Source organism: Aedes aegypti, chromosome 1 (genome assembly GCF_002204515.2).
Source record: "Aedes aegypti strain LVP_AGWG chromosome 1, AaegL5.0 Primary Assembly, whole genome shotgun sequence".
In the NCBI taxonomy this organism is placed as follows: domain Eukaryota; kingdom Metazoa; phylum Arthropoda; class Insecta; order Diptera; family Culicidae; genus Aedes; species Aedes aegypti.
Window position 1 is genome coordinate 154308444 of NC_035107.1, and position 17090 is coordinate 154325533.

At 39.0% G+C, this 17090-nt stretch overlaps 1 protein-coding gene, 1 long non-coding RNA gene and 1 pseudogene across 6 annotated transcripts in view; all 3 read left to right on the forward strand.

Annotated features, from left to right (window-relative positions):
* The first annotated feature begins 10400 nt into the window (after positions 1–10400).
* On the forward strand, positions 10401–10938 carry LOC5569993 (annotated as a pseudogene).
* A 1411-nt stretch (positions 10939–12349) lies between these two features.
* LOC5569994 (coiled-coil domain-containing protein 186) overlaps positions 12350–17090 on the forward strand; it is a 249268-nt gene continuing 244527 nt past the window's right edge. For 3 of the 5 annotated variants that reach the window (XM_021851480.1, XM_021851489.1, XM_021851500.1), the window contains exon 1: positions 13091–13378. In XM_021851480.1, coding sequence (XP_021707172.1) covers positions 13163–13378 — 216 coding nt within the window. In that variant the 5' untranslated portion in view covers positions 13091–13162. The other 2 variants (XM_021851488.1, XM_021851496.1) reach the window with 2 other exon arrangements.
* Positions 14196–14848, forward strand: LOC110678531. The gene is made up of 2 exons (XR_002501687.1): positions 14196–14647; positions 14740–14848. It is a non-coding gene; the product is annotated as an uncharacterized LOC110678531 (long non-coding RNA).

Below are 17090 nucleotides of genomic sequence, written 5' to 3' on the forward strand. Positions count from 1 at the left end.
AACATTAAAGCTGAAGGGGCCACTCCCGTTGTTGAATGTGGGGTGGAGTTGTACAGCAATAGGTAAGTCCTCAGGTCCCACTTCCAGTCCGAATTTTCCTTTTCTTGACTTATCTGCAGCCGTTTCTTCAAAGCCCGGTTGACCCTTTCCACCTCACCGTTGGCCTGCGGCCAATAAGGCGTGGTTTTCAATAGGTGAATACCATGTTCGTTGCAAAATTGATTAAGAGCGTCGCTCACGAATTGTGGCCCATAGAGTTTCCGGAATGCCGTACCTACAGAATGTCTCATGCAGAGCTTGAACTGTAAGCTTAGCCGTTATTTCTCTCATCACAATGACTTCGATGAATCGGCTAAAATAATCTACTAGTACCAAAAGATTATGACCAGATGGTAGAGGTCCCATGAAATCCGCTGCAACATGTATCCACGGTTTGTCTGGCATAGTTGTACGCGTTAACGGCTCCGGAGGATCTTGTGCTGAGACTAAAATGCATGCCCTGCAGGATTTGACAAATTTCTCAGTCTCTTTATCCATTCCCGGCCACCACACTTTTTGTCGTAAGCGTCTCTTCATCACAACGATTCCCAGGGTGTTCCCTCATGGGCCAACTCAAGTGTTCTGCTCTGCAGTGCTTGAGGGATGACTATTCGATCCCCACGAAGCAAAATTCCGGTTGATTCGCAAAGTTCGAGCGAATAGGGTTTGTAGAGTTTAGCAGCACCTGTCCAATCACGGTTCTCCATAGCTTTGAATACATCGCAGATAACTAAATCCTTCGAGGTTTCCTGGCGTATCTCCTCTACAGATATCGACGTAGGCGCAGTCATTTTTATTAACATCCTTACAGCAGATTCATCCTCCTCATTAAAAGCCGCTGGAGTGCTTTGGGATAATCTTGATATCGCATCTGCAATGTTCGTGATTCCTGGTTCGTACACAATATCGTAGGTGTAGGACTGCAAACGTAGAACCCAACGCTCAATTCTAGTGCACGGTTTTGAACGAGGACTAAACAAGAATTGTAACGGTTTGCAGTCTGTTATAAGCTTAAAACGAGTGCCTTGCAGATACAGACGAAATCGATCGACTGCCCATACTAAAGCTAACGCTTCCTTCTCCGTATGGAAATACTTCCGTTCGAGATCCGTGAGAGCTTTGCTAGCATAAGCAATTATTCTGCGTCTTTTATGTGAATCTTCCTGCAGCAATACGGCTCCCAAACCGAATGGGCTTGCGTCTGCTATAAGCACGGTAACATCTTTGGGGTCAAAGTAACCAAGATTATCAATTTGAGACACGGCTTCTTTTATCGATTCGAATGCAACTTTCTGAGCTGAGGTCCACTCAAATTTAGCTCCTTTACGCAGTGGTGTCCTCAATGGATCAGTCTTCGCCGCCAGATGGGGAATGAACCGCCCCACATATGTGACGAGGCATAACTTCTCAACTCAGTTGTATTTCCCGGTTCCCTGAACTGTTTTACAGCTGTAACACGACTTTCTACTGGCCTGAATCCTTTAACCGAGAGATTATGTCCCAAAAACTCTAAGCTAGGCACATTGAATTGACACTTATTCTTATTCAGTAAGATATTATACTCTTTGAAACGAGCCAACAAAGCCTGCAGACGTATGTCGTGTTCTTCCTGTGTACGCCCTGAGACCATTACGTCATTTAAATAGACAATTACACCTTCCAACCCAGCAACAATCGATTCCATTACTTTTTGGAATAGCTCTGGGGCACAACTAATACCAAACATAAGTCGTTTATATCTAAATAAAGGAATAAACAAAAAAATGTGGACGAAATTTTTACAGCTGATTTATTAAGTGTTTAACCGGTAACATCACTTCACAAGTACCTTACCTAAACAGACCATATTTCGTCAGAAACGTGGTGATCACTCGCGAGTTTTCTGAAAGCTCCAGCTGGTGATATGCATCTTTAACGTCCAGTTTTGAAAACTTGACAGCTCCATTCACACTTGCCAACATTTCTTCCAGCACCGGAAGTGGATGCGTCTCGCGCAGTACTGCCTGATTGGCTCTCCTCATGTCCACGCATAGCCTAATATCTCCATTTTCCTTAACGACCGGAACTACCGGAGATACCCACGGTGAAGGACCATGAACCTTTTCTATGATGTCGTTGTTCAGTAGATATTGCAGTTTGTCATAAATCTTTCCTTCAAGGGCTATTGGTGTTCGCCTGTAAGACTGCTGCACTGGTTGGACGCTGTTATCTATCGGTATCTCAACCAAAACCCCCTTAATCTTCGGAAATACTTGTTCGTTTAATGTGTCGATCGAAGCAACGTCAAATCCGACCTTGAGTACATTCAAATCTTTCGCAGTGGCATCACCCAGAAGATTACGCTGACCTTTTTCAACCACATAGAATTTTGCCCTTATCTTCTTAGATCCAGCTTCAATGAACGCCCAGAACATACATTTGATTTTCATTGGCTGTAATGTTGCATACGCTCGTAGTGTTCTGTCTGACTCTTCCGAAAAATCTTCTACCAATATACCTGATTTCTTGGCCTCCTTCCAAGAAATTTCATCCAGTATATTTACGTCAGCCCCCGAATCAATAATCATAGGGATTCTAACCCCACCGACAAGAAACTCGAACATGTTTCGTCCCATGGCATAGAATATGTTCTCCTCCTTAGATGCATCCTTTTCCTCGCCAGTGATCGCTCGTATCTTCTTCGCCCGTTCAAAAGTTGATTCCACTCCCTTACGCTTCAGACATCTTGCTATGAAATGGCCCATTTCTCCACACTTTGCACACTTCGCGTTTCTGGCACGACACGTTGCATCTCCTTTTAGATGACCCCTGCGACCACAGGCAAAACAAGATCTGTCAGTTTTCTTAAAACCTGATCCTTCGAACGTTCGATGTTGAGCATAGCGACTTACGGGTTTGAAAATTTTATTTACCGTAGCGCTTGGGCCATTATCCATGCGCGTGCGATCCAGCTCTTTAACTTGTTGTTGAACATCAGCTAGGGTAGTGCCCAAAGATACGATCTCATTCAAGGTCAGGTCTTTGGCCAAAATCTGGCGTCGCAATTCAGATGATGTGCATGACTCCACGATTTGCTCAATTATCCTGTCTTCTACTTCTCTTGCATCAAATCTGTCAAATTCGCAACGCTTTGCTTGGATTCGCAGCCTTAGCACAAAATCTGCGAAACGCTCGTTAGGCATTTGAGAAATTTGCCGAAACAAATGACGCTCATAATTGCGACGTCTCATTGGCTCAAAATGCTCATCAAGCTTTTTGATGGCCACATCGTAATATGGTGGATCCGCAACAACGTGAGGAATATCTTCAGTTCCAGGCAAGTGATCGAAAATTTCCTGAATATCAGGACCCGCCAGATGCAAAAGCTTCGACCGCTTCTCCCACTGAGATGTCACATTGCTAGCGTCAAAATAACGCTCTAATTCCCTTTTCCACTTTTGCCACTCTGTTGGCAGCCGTGATCTTTCCGCCATTATCTCAAACGGCTTGATCCGACGAAACGAATCCATCCTATTAAAACACAAAATTTCGTTGTTAATTTTTTTTTCTTCTTCAATATAGAAGAGCATCGAATGAAAATATTGAATGAATTAAACAATCAAACCAAATAAATTGACAAAAATCTAATTGTTTTGCTGCCAGCTTCGATGTTGGTGTTTTTTTTTTATTACATAACTTAAAATTAACCCATTATGTGAGCATACGGTTGCCTTCCAAATTAATTTTGTTGTTTGCATCATGTTTAAAGTGGTATTTTAAAATCTTGTTTGTTTCAGCAAGAGGAAAGGATATTAGGTTTGTCTCACTCTAATAATTATGTTTATCAATTTTATTGCATCCCGTTGCAAACTCTATTTCGCTCAATGTTGTACTTCAATATCCTTAGCAAACACCGTTGCATTTCTGAACCAGCAGTGCACACAGTTGCAAATTTACTTCGCACACAGTTGCGTTTCTAATCCAGCAGTGCACACATTTGTGAATCCACTCCGCACACAGTTGCGTTTCCTAATTTGATTGCACCCAGTTGCAAAATCTAATTTGAACAAAATTGCCAGTGAACACATTTGCATACATTTTTCGCACACACTTGCGTTTCTAAACCAGTAGTGCACACAGTTGCAAATTTACTTCGCACACAGTTGCGTTTCTAATCAAGCAGTGCACACATTTGTGAATCCACTTCGCACACAGTTGCGTTTCGTAATTCGATTGCACCCAGTTGCAAAATCTAATTTACACAAAATTGTCCGTGCACACAGTTGCAACATTTTTCGCACACAGTTGCGATCGGGAAAAGTTATTGCAAACAGCTGTAAACACTTTTCCACTCCCATGTACATTTGCAAAATTACAGTTGCAAAATTTATTCCGCACACGCTTTAGCATTAAACAATTATGCTCAACTGCTCTTCACAATCTCAATGCACACAGTTGCAAACCCTTTCCGTCAATAGTTGTATTCACAGCTTTTCAAAAGTTCCATTACACACACAGCTGCAACTTCCCCATTTTATAGCCTCGCTCTTCACAGCCATTTATCCCCCACGAGTTTGGTCGTAATATCGGCTGCAAACCGATTGCATGCGGACAATCTTTACTAATACAATCGCACTTAGTTGCGAATTCATGTGTTTCTACACACGTACCAAAATAAATGAGGATTTTTCATTACCGTGCACACGTACTGAGACAAACCCAATTTTACCTGCTTTCCTCATTCCTTTGAAAGAAAAATAAAGGACCAATGCAAAATACCCCTCTCCATGTGTGCGAGGGTTATTCTAAAAACAAATAAAAATCGCTTACCGTTTTGTTTCTCTGCGTTGATGGCTCCAAAAGCTACCCGGTCGAGCGCACTTGATAAAGCGCCCGTTCAGTTTTATTTTATTCCATTTAATTTCACCCAACTATCGAGCTGACAACAAAACATTTTTTTTTTGAATTCCACTTTGCAGCGTGCTTTTGATTTCTGATTCATTTATTCACTATCGAAACTTGAAACTTTTTTTTTTTTTCATTCATTCTACACAATTTTCATTCCACACTATCGGCGGCCATTTTGCACTCAGATGCCCACATGCTGATCTACACCGATATTTTTTTTTTTTTAGCATCACTTATTTCTGCTTACCTTGTGATTTACAACACCACGAATTTAAACTTCAACACTTCCGATGATTCTGTCACGTTCAATCAATTTATCGCGCCAATTAATTGGAAATTGCTTCCCTCCTCTCGCCAAATTGTAATGTCGGATACGGATAACGAAATAACAACACAACCGACTTCGTCGTAGGTTCGTACAAAAGTGAGTCCAAGCTTTATTTCTGTTCTACATCATAGTGGCATACATATGTATTAGTGAGGTCCAGTCCCTTGTACACTGCCGACCAAATATCTCGATACTTAGATCCTACACTATCTACGATCTTGTTCGGATTGTCCAGATTCTTCATCATTGGAAAATACTTTATTCGCTGAGTTTGAAGAAAATTATATTGATCAGTTATCATTTGAGCAATGGGTGACCACGGATAGGTGTGACCTAGAAACTATTGTAAAACCTGTAGATGAGTTTGTGTCATTTTTTTGCTTGAAATTAGAAAGTTTAATTCCTCACGACATTATTAAAACAAAGCAATCCCGCTTTTTAAAAAATACGAAAAATACATTACAAGATGGTGAATTTTTAGTCATTTGTGATTTTTCTGAAAACTATAGCTTTGTATTGCAAGATGAAGTGCAGTCCCATCACTGGAACGTACAACAAGCTACAATTCATCCATTCGTTATTTTTTTCAATGGAAGTACGCAAATTGAACATTTTAGTTTTATTGTAATTTCCGAAGATTTAAGACACGACTCAGTATCTGTAAATTTGTTCATTGCCAAAATGATTAACTTTTTACGCGTTGATAAGGATAAAGAAATCAGAAAGATATATTTCATGTCTGATGGAGCAGCATCGCAGTACAAAAACCGTAAGAATTTTTCGAGCCTATGTCAATTTAAATCAAAGTACGGAATTGATGCAGAATGGCATTTCTTTGCTACGTCACATGGCAAAGGTCCTTGTGATGCTATTGGAGGAACCATAAAGCGCATGGCCACAAGAGCAAGTTTAGCCAAAGAACGTGAGCATCCAATTAAAACTGCAAAAGAACTATTTGATTGGGCGAATCGCAGAAAAGAAGAAGATTTAACAAAATTATCATTTTGTTTTACTACTACTGAAGAGTACGAATTAACGGCATCAGAGCTCAGCGAGCAATATAATAACGCGAAAACGATCCAAGGAACCCAAAAATTTCACTGTTTCATTCCATTGTCAGAAAATAAAATTAAAGCAAAACTATACTCGAACTGTACTGATAATGATGCAAAAGTGTTCGATATTGAATAACAATAAATAAATAAATAAGTATTAATAAAATGTTTTCATGATCTCATAACGCATACCCAAATCCAAAACTTTTAAAGTTTATATATAACATTTAGAAACTCATCGATCATACTCTAAAAAAATATCCTGGTAAAAATTTTTTTTATTTTCGTGTAATCTGTTAATTCATTTTAATTTATACATATATACATATACATATAATATTTATACATATACATAATATTTATACATATAATATACATAATACTAATGAATACATGAAAACGACTTGTTTAATTTACGCAAGGCCCCCTTAACAATAAAATCAGCAACAAACTGCGGTTCCCGTAATAATTTACACCGAAAAAAAAAATTTTTTTTTTCTACTAAATGTGAAAATTGTGACATGTTTGAAATGTCATAACTTTTTTGTTTATTGGTTTATCATCACCAAATTTTTATGGTAGATAGCTAATATAATGGACCGTTTTCCCTCAAAAAATTACGTTGGTATTCCGATAGGGTTTTGAGATATTTGAGTTTTTGTGACAAAAATTATGTTTTTTAATGCAAAAAAAATTTTTTTTTTACTGTGTATTTTTTTGGAATCTTTATTTAGTTGTCTAACTTTGTTTCTTTAGTTGTCTAACAATCGAACAAACCGTTTTTGCTGTGCAGCTTTTTGAATATTTTTGAACCATTTTCACATACACCCTTTTGAAAAGTTAGTCGTGACTCAACTTGAAGATTTCGAGAGGGATTCGCGATAAGGGCCTATCTGACAAATCAATAACAATGAGAAAATAAGCAATGAAATTTTCACGTGCAATTTTTAATCCCAATTGGAGAAAATATACTCCAACTTTAACTATTTCACTTTAATACACATTTCATAAACCTAGTTCCAAAATCTTCATCAATACCACACACATCTCCTTCAATTTTCCTAGCTATTTCGTAATAAAAAAATATTATAAAGTTTCGCCTTAAACGCACTCAAGAATGCCAGTATCGCCCAATGTTATGAGCCTGTAATCGATATTATTTTCAGTGTCGCCTATTACTTTTGCGCCGTGTTTTCATTCTGGTTTCAATTCTAGAAAGATTCGCGAATTAGGCGAAACTGACAAAATGTACACAATTTAGGAAACTATAGCGGTGAAATTGTAGCTTGATTGTCTATTCACTGCACTTGAACTTTTCCACTTTCGATAATTTAACTATTCAAAAAACACAAATTTGTAGAAGACGAAACTTCACCTCATGCAAAACTACACACTGTATTGATTACGCCTGTGTTTTTGTTTATCAAAGTGATGGGCGCATCTGAAATCGAAATCAAAACACGGCGAGAGTAAACGGCGACACTGCAAACAAAACATAAACAAGGCGTACATGGCGGGCTTAATTGAAACCAGAATGAAAACACGGCGCAAAAGTAATAGGCGACACTGAAAATAATATCGATTACAGGCTCATAACATTGGGCGATACTGGCATTCTTGAGTGCGTTTAAGGCGAAACTTTATAATATTTTTTTATTACGAAATAGCTAGGAAAATTGAAGGAGATGTGTGTGGTATTGATGAAGATTTTGGAACTAGGTTTATGAAATGTGTATTAAAGTGAAATAGTTAAAGTTGGAGTATATTTTCTCCAATTGGGATTAAAAATTGCACGTGAAAATTTCATTGCTTATTTTCTCATTGTTATTGATTTGTCAGATAGGCCCTTATCGCGAATCCCTCTCGAATTAAGCCCGCCATGTACGCCTTGTTTATGTTTTGTTTGCAGTGTCGCCGTTTACTCTCGCCGTGTTTTGATTTCGATTTCAGATGCGCCCATCACTTTGATAAACAAAAACACAGGCGTAATCAATACAGTGTGTAGTTTTGCATGAGGTGAAGTTTCGTCTTCTACAAATTTGTGTTTTTTGAATAGTTAAATTATCGAAAGTGGAAAAGTTCAAGTGCAGTGAATAGACAATCAAGCTACAATTTCACCGCTATAGTTTCCTAAATTGTGTACATTTTGTCAGTTTCGCCTAATTCGCGAATCTTTCTAGATTTGATGTTGACTGTTTAACGAGAAACTTGCGACGATCGACGCGCCACCATAATCCATGTAACGGAGGGTATTAGAATTAACTTGGAGGTGATGATTTCGCAATTTGGAGGTTAAAATCACCTCCAAACACTAGCGATTTTGCGGTGGGATGTTGACGTTTGATCACGAATCGGAAAATGACGATTTAGATGGAACACATTCGAAAAGATTAAAAATGTAAAGGTTAACGAAATTCCATATATGGCCAAATAGGGAACCACTATGGCCATAACTGGTACACTTACCCTATTCGATAATGGGTATTTTTTAACCCATTAAAGGGTATTCGCAAATACCCTTTAATGGGTAAAAATATACCCATTTCCGCTAGAAGTGCCTCTCCACATTTAAACAGTAAACACGGTTTACTCTTTAACGAGTAAACCCGGTTTCTGTCAATGGATGGGTATTTTTTACCCATTGTAGAGGTATCGAATGTACTACAAAATGGGTAAAAATTTACCCTTGTTTTGGCAATAATATGTAGCTGGGCGTTTCAGTATAATGCAATTCCTTGTTTGGTCATGTAAAGTAGATGGACTTATCCACGGTCTTCTTTTATTGTCGATTTTCTTTTTCTTTTCCGCTCTAAATGCGGGCCGTGTTTACATAAAATGACATCCGGACCAACATCCAGTCAAGGAATGTTCACCGGATGAACATTGAGTGGATGAATGCGCTGCGAAATCGTTGTAAACACGGCCCGCAGTAAAGGTTTTCTTCCCGGGGTCAAGCCATATGTGACAAGCCTTACAAAATTTTCGAAGGACTCATACAAAAAACGTGACAAAGGGGGGGGGGGTCGAAAAAGTCGAAATTTAGCGTGACATAATTTGTGTACCATCCCTAATGAGTAAAATTTTTCCCGTTTTTACACTGTATGCGAGTTAAAAGAAAGAGTATTTTTTTACCCATTTCATGATTGTGAAATTCCCCCATTTTATGACAGATATGATTGCTATTCGATAATGGGTATATTTTTACCCATAAAAGGGTATTCGCAAACCACCGTGTGGGCCGCTAAGATCAGTCTACACTCAGAAACTGTAGAAGTCATTTAATGACTTATTTTTATTCATTTTGTAGCTAAATGGTATGCGTTTTGCGACTATTTTATAAATTTATTTCTACTATCTGGAATTAAGTAAACCAATGCATATTTTGTAGATCAGCAAAAAGCTCGGGCGGCACGCCGGTTGTTTAATCGCCATTATACATTCTATTTTCCTTGAAGAAAAATATTATTTTGAAACATCCCAACTAACATTTAGTGCAAATGTAAACATTCTCTAAGCCCTCTTTATACGACTCAGCATGAGAGTAAAGGCGCTGTACATACGAACGAAAGCTTCTATGCGATCCTTTCACCAACAAATCTGGCGAATCTACTCAGCTATTTTTAAGCTGTGTTGGCAAGCTCTTATTCAAACCGATCATTGCTCTGACTCGACAGTTATTCGACATGTAGCTGTGTAACATCTTCGGAAAGCGCTTTCTCAATTATTTCGCAACTGTTGAATAATTTTTATACAGCTTCGCTGTATTATCGATTAAATATTATTTTCAAGCTGTTTCACAGCTTCCAGAAATATCTTAAGTATCTGAATTTAATGTTCCCAACGTTACAACATTGTATCTGCCACCGCTTGGAATCGAACTCACGATCTCTGCATCCACAAGTCTTGACGTTGTCCTTGCTGCCACCATAGTATATATCGAAGGCAAAGAAAACACACCGTTTTGTTCTACATCGGAAACGGTCCATATAATATTCTATAATGACGGTAAAAGATGTTATAGCCACGCTTACACCACTTCATCAGGCTGTAAAAGGGTGTGAAACGTCAAACGCAATGTTTACATCCAACAGGCTGTGTAGATTTGCGCTTCCGTTTGCGGAATCTTCTTCGATAAAGTGAAACTGCTGCTGAAAGGAGTGCGCGATGGCTTTCGGTGATTATCCGGTGGAGTACAACCCGAAGATCCACGGACCTTACGACCCTGTCCGTTACTACGGCAAGCCGGATACGCCAGGTGAAGTTGATCGAATTGGGTGCTTGGTTTGGCCACCGTTACAAGAACCCAAGGCTGCCGCAGGAGCCGTGAGCCGTGCCTTTTGGAGATAGCAACACAAGTACTGGAAACCCAAGCGGATGGGAATTGCCCCGTTCTTCCAGGTCATCGTCGGCGGAATGGTGTTCTTCTATGCCATCAACTGCGGCAAACGGAAGCACCACAGGAACTACAAGTACCATTCAACGAAGGCACCCTGGAAGCAGGGTAGTGAGAAGCGGAACCTATCCACAGTTCATTAGAAAAGCGCGATCCGTGGAGAATAATTTTGGCAGGATCCGGAGGGTGGTTCCGGCTTGTGGAAGATAGAAATTAGGCATAGAACGGACGGACGGATGCTGGCATACGCGAAAAATAAAATGTGAAAATCTAGCGGAAATGTCGTTTTTTTTTTGTTAAATGATAGTCACTGCTCATGAATTGATTAGTTGAAAATTACAGCTGCATATTCGCTGTATAACTAACGACAAAGCGCTTCTTAATTATATATTGAGCAGCATAACAAATCATATTGTATAGAAGCAGCCAGATTAACGATGGGGACTTTTATTTCACATCATTGAGTTGCTACTTTTTACGGTGCTGAGTTACAGCTTAGTGAAAGCAGCAAAAGCGATAACTGACGAAGTTTATTCAGCTAATATTTGTAGCTGCAAATCGTTTGCGATACAGCTGTATTAACGCTACTAGTTCTATTTTTGATAGCTTTCCATTTTTGCTGCGTTCGCTACTTCAATTCAACTGTTATACAGCACAAAGCAAATAATCTTGGCTTATAGCGCTAAAATTGTTAGTTGGGATGTCCGGCAATAAAAACGTTTATGTTTAAGCGAAAAAGCAGTGTTGTGTTGCTAAATGGTCAGGAGGTTTCCTGGATTCAACCTAAACCAGATTACCGGTAAGTATTGATAATTAGCTCAGCATACGGACTCTATAGAGACTCTATATATTTCTTCTGATTTTATGAATAACATAATACACGGAGACGGAATTCAACTCAATTTTGGGTTGTTTCAACGCAATTCCGTAGTTGAGCCCAATAACTCAATTTTGGCTAAATTTCCAAGGTCCCCACTAGGTAGTTTGGCTTTAATTCCATTAGAAAAATATACTCAATTTTGGGTTGATTTAACGCAAAATTGAGTTCTTTCGACCCAAACATAAGAAAAGTTGCATTTACCCAAATTTGGGTTATTGGGCCAAAGTACCCCCATTGGGTAGATGCAGCTCTCTCTATTTTTGACAACATTCGTGAGGGAGAAAGAGAAAACCGAGAGATTTTGGGTTGAAACTATAATCGATATACTTAATTTTGGGTAAAGTAAACTCAAAAATTAGGTAAAAGTATTTCTCCGTGTACATATATTGCGATTTTTTTTACCACTTAGACAGGTCCGTCCCACTCGGGCTCAGATTGGGTACCACTTCTAGTACTGCATTTGGTCCCTCGGTAGTGCAAAAGGTACCCAAGTTTGACAGATCGCAGTACACTTTGAACGGCATTCTAGATTACCTTATGAACCATAAAATTTTGGGCAACTGCAAGGGACATGGGGGTCTTTAATTTGTCTTTGACTTAGACTTTAGTGATCTGAATTTCGTCTTTCTCAGATTTCGCCTTCGATTTCGCTGCCCCTTTTCGATCACCGCCGCCCATGCAATTATCTTGATGTTCATGACAGTTAACTCCGGCCGGCTCAGTGTTTACCATTTTCTCTTTGTTCTCGACTAAACAGCTGGTCTTGTTTATGCAACAAAACCAGCTGGTCCTCCGATGTTTACAATCATCTTCATTGTTCTCACGCTCCAGCTGATCGTATTCTCTTGCCAAAACCAGCTGGCAGTGACCAAAATCAAGGATGAAAGGTAAATGGTTTTTGAAAATGTACCATCAGTACATTATTGGCAGCATCTCAATTTCGTCATGAAAGTCTAATCTTTCATGAAAATTACAATATTTCCAAAAATATTATTTCCTGAAGTGAGTGACATCTACTCACTTTCGCAAATTTCAGATTAAACAAAGTGAGTAAGTGTTACTCCCATATAGAGCTTAGTGACATTTGAACACACGTAGACTAGCATACACTCGTCATACACAGTTTGTTTTTGTTTTCCTCACAGAAACTTGCACACGCTTTCCAGACTCATCAAAATGCATATGGAAATATTACCCAATTTGAAAAATTTACACCCGGTTTCTGGGTGTTTTTCTAGACTGAGTGCATATTGTTTTCCTCTAAGGTTCACAACTACATCTACACTAGGGCACCCATACCATTGGGCGTGATAACCACTATTGACATTTGACAATGTTACTCTAAAGTGAGTAACGATGGTGTTACTCACTTTTGAGCAGTTCCACTTTGTTCCGAAGTGAGCCGAAATCTACTCACTTTTGAGTAGATCTGAACGAGCGTGTAGGGCCAGAGTGGATTTAAATTGTTTACAGGCACTCAAGTTTCTGCGTGTGTAATTGTGGTAAATGTCAACAACAAAAATGTTAGAATTTTATTAATAATTTACATAATTTAATGTTTCGATATTTAAGGCATTAGAATGAATCGAACAAAAGTCGAGGAAAAAAAATGTGAATTAGGAAAAATCGACGTTACTTCTCCAACAGAAGTTGTTGATTATGCAGCTGGTCTGCATCGTGAAATTACTGAGGAAACCAATAAGATAGCGTTTTTATGTAAAACTGTGGAACAGAAGGATGACCTAATTAAACTTTTACTGAAGGAAAAAAGCATCCTGGAAGGTGAAAAAAGTTTGGTAAGTTGAATGTTTTCGTTCGACGTATTTGTATACTGAAGGCAAATTGATCAGAATTTAAGAACTTTCTGTTATAAAGGACGGGAAGGATGCAACCCTCATAGGACTGTACCACTTACGAATTTGTGCGAAATGCTTAAGGTGCAAGAAAAAATAAAGCAAAATTTGTCAAAAATAAAAAAGCAGTTTTCGCCCATTAAATCCACAAATCGAATAAAATAAAAACACACAGCCTTTCTATTTTGCAAATAAAACAGTTGTGTTTTTGTTTTTTTTTTTTATTTTAACGGCGAAAACTGCTTTTTCATGTTTGTGCTCCATTTTTCCTTGGGCCTTAATGCTAATGCTAATCCGGGAATTGAAAAACTGATTTTGAATGGACACCCTGACCAGGACTATTCACATGACGTCTCAAATCAGCTGATCGGGAAGCACTTTGACAGTTCTTCTATGAAAATGACAGGCTCGTGTTAGCACCGGTCCTCCACCGATGTAAACAAATGCATAGACGGATCTGTCACATGAAAAGGCCTATGCGGCACCGCTCAAACGCCAAATTAGTGAACTCATGCATCGATCCATGGACCGATGCACGAGTTCTCTAATTTGACGTTTGAGTGGTGCCGAATTCACTACCCCATTAAACATTTGACAGTTCAACAGCAGACTAAGGCTGTGAACCCTTTCACCAGTTCGTTTAATTTTAGTTAAAATTTGACAGCTCGATAGTTATTTCCCCTCCGGTTAGAAATAACCCTGCTCGGGAGCATGGTTAAACTTGACAGCTCGAAAGTTATTTTCTGCTCCCGTGAATTTGAGAATAACTCTGGAGCTCGATTTGAAAAGGTCGAATGTGACATTTTTGACTGTCTGAGATAACTCTCTATGAAGTTTCTCAAACGATATTCAATTCCTATTTCAAGCAAACAGCTAAAAAGCACACAATATACGTATTAAGACACAAAACGAAATCCCTCCCAATAAACCTTTAAACAAACGCATAAGAATACACTCATTTTTTTTAATTTACGAGCATACATAAGTTTTTCGTCTATCTGAGATTGTTTGTGGTTCATTCGACCTAATCGATACGACCTAATGCCAGTCACCGCTGCACATCGAACGGGCACGTTCAGACGTTTGACGTCTGAAAATGTCCATACGTCAAAGTACGATCGGACTGATTGATGGTCAGTGAAGCACATACGACCCACCGTTGTAAACAGAAATAGAGATTTTCAAAGAATTTCTGGAGTTTTCTACATAAAGGTATGTATTGCATAACGTTGACGATGCGATTAATGCGATCAGCGATGTTACTCAGTGCAAATTCACATCTCCGCAAAATGTCTACTTTACAGAAGATGCAACGGATGCGGCTGTCGGATAGATTTACTTGCTCGTATCTTTGAAAAAATCTTCATAAGGCATCATCGGTACTTCTGTGGTGATGCTCGGAAAGCAACAGGCCGAAGATTAAACCAAAGTTGAACGAAGAGAGCAAATTGTCGCTGTCGGTTTTCTTAAACTTTTCCTTAAGATCTTTCACAATCGGGAACACTAAAAAATGAATTCCTTGGAAATGACAGCACCAGCACTGCTGTTTGCCTTCATCTCAATAAATGATTTGCTTAGTAGCTCAACCAGAGTCTGATTCTGGGGGGATTTTGTAAACTTGAAGATATAAGACAATAGGTCGAATACGCGTTTTTTCAGATTTAGCTACATTCGACTGAAAGCGCAATAGGACGAATGAACAAATTTTTATTGTTCCTAGTTTCTGTTAATTACGTCAAAGTGTCAATTATTTTTGTATTTTTAAAGAAATATAATATCAAAATGGTACTTTACCCTCATATTAAGCTGAGTAGAATCTACCTAATGGTTAAATAAACACGAGTATTCTACTTTTGTTACTTAGGACCATTTCAAATCGAGCTCCAGAACTAACCATCTGTCAACTTTGTTCTGAAATAACTACTCGACTGTCAAAGCTCAAATGGGTCGACCGCGATATTCAATTCAACCATTTGAGGGGAAAATAACTATCGAATTGTCATATTTTAACTAATAGTTAAACGATCTGGTGAAACGGTTCACAGCTAGGGTTGTCGCAATTTAATCGATTATTTCGATTAATCGACTAACTAATCGATTAATTTTTCATCGATACCTGGCTCTCTCAATAATCGAGATAATCGATTAACTGACGTCGATTATTTGTCGATTTTTGCCAAAATACGGTGATGTTTTCTTGTAGAACACTGTGCTCTGTACGATTGTTTATCGCACAGCCAATCATAAAACCACGAATATGTTCATAGATCCCGCAGTTATTCATTATGATATTCTCTGTGCATTAACCCCAATTTTCAAAATCATCGGTGCGAGTTTTTTTTTTCGGTAAATACAGTCCTGTAGTCCTATACTGCCGTGAATTGTAAGTCAGTTCCATCTGCATTTTAGTCAAATTTGAGTTTATACAAGTTTTCATCATTTAGCTACACTAAGAAGACTACTTAATTTGTTCATTAAAATTTGTGAAAAAAAAAACAAGTCGAATTATCCCATAATGAAATGTAACCTCGTTACAGTCCCACCGCATAGTTTTAAGGTGATTATAAAACGAAGCCAAACTTTAAATTTTTAAGAGCACATGAGTGCAGAATATGACAACAGTTCGCTTTGAAAATCAATCAAATTGCTTGCTTCCTGGTGGTGACCAAAGCGATAAATTTTCTACGCGGAGCGCTGTATGGTTCTCAAGTCTTGTGCTCTTGAAAATTTTAGGTGTGGCTCCGTTCTATAATCACCTTAAAGACAATTTACACCGTCTTCAGCACATTGGCTGCACAGACTGAACAATCACTAACATTAGGCAACGGACAATACGAAACACCCAGTAGCCCAGCGATGAATTTTTCGTTTGGCGAAAAGTTTCCACCGACTGGAGCGGGAATCGAACCCACAGCTCGTGGCACAATACGCCTAGACGACTGACGCCGCTAACCGCTAGGCCACGAAGCCCACAATATCGTGTTATACAAAAAATAAACGGTGTTTTGATCATCTTAATATTTATTTCAAAAAGGTATCAAAATGATAAGCAAATTGTGAAAGTTTCATTGATATCCAAACGTATTTCATCTTCTGAACTTTTTTTTAATATTCGTTTGGTTGGATGGATGGGACTCCGCGGATCGCGAAGCAGGTAGTAGTGTTTGATCCTTTGCTCGCGTCACTTGCTCCTGCGGGGGCGGGTGATGTGAGCAGGATCAATCGTGTCGCGCGTCGCTCGCGTGGCATGATTAATTAGTGGCGCGGATCGCGAAGCAGGTTAGTAGTGTTTGATCCTTTGCTCGCGTCAAATTATTTATCATGGTCTAATCACTTATCAAAGTGAATCCTGTGACCCAACGATCCTCCCCATTAACAAACATCCCTCCCAGTAACCTTTGTGGAGATGCAGAGGCAAACACGGTCTCCAAATAGCAAAGGTTACACACTAACATTCCTTCTTCCAATCCCACCTGACTGCAAGGACGTGGCCGGCGCCGTTATTGACCCTGTATAAATAGAGGCACTGAATTATGCACACTGAAGAAGATTATGGCCAATCCCAGCCGAATTTCTAGTTGATTCTTTGTGCATTTTCGCTGACCTCGGTCAATCACGGAATAGCAACCATTGATATGTGTAGTCAGTCTAAGCT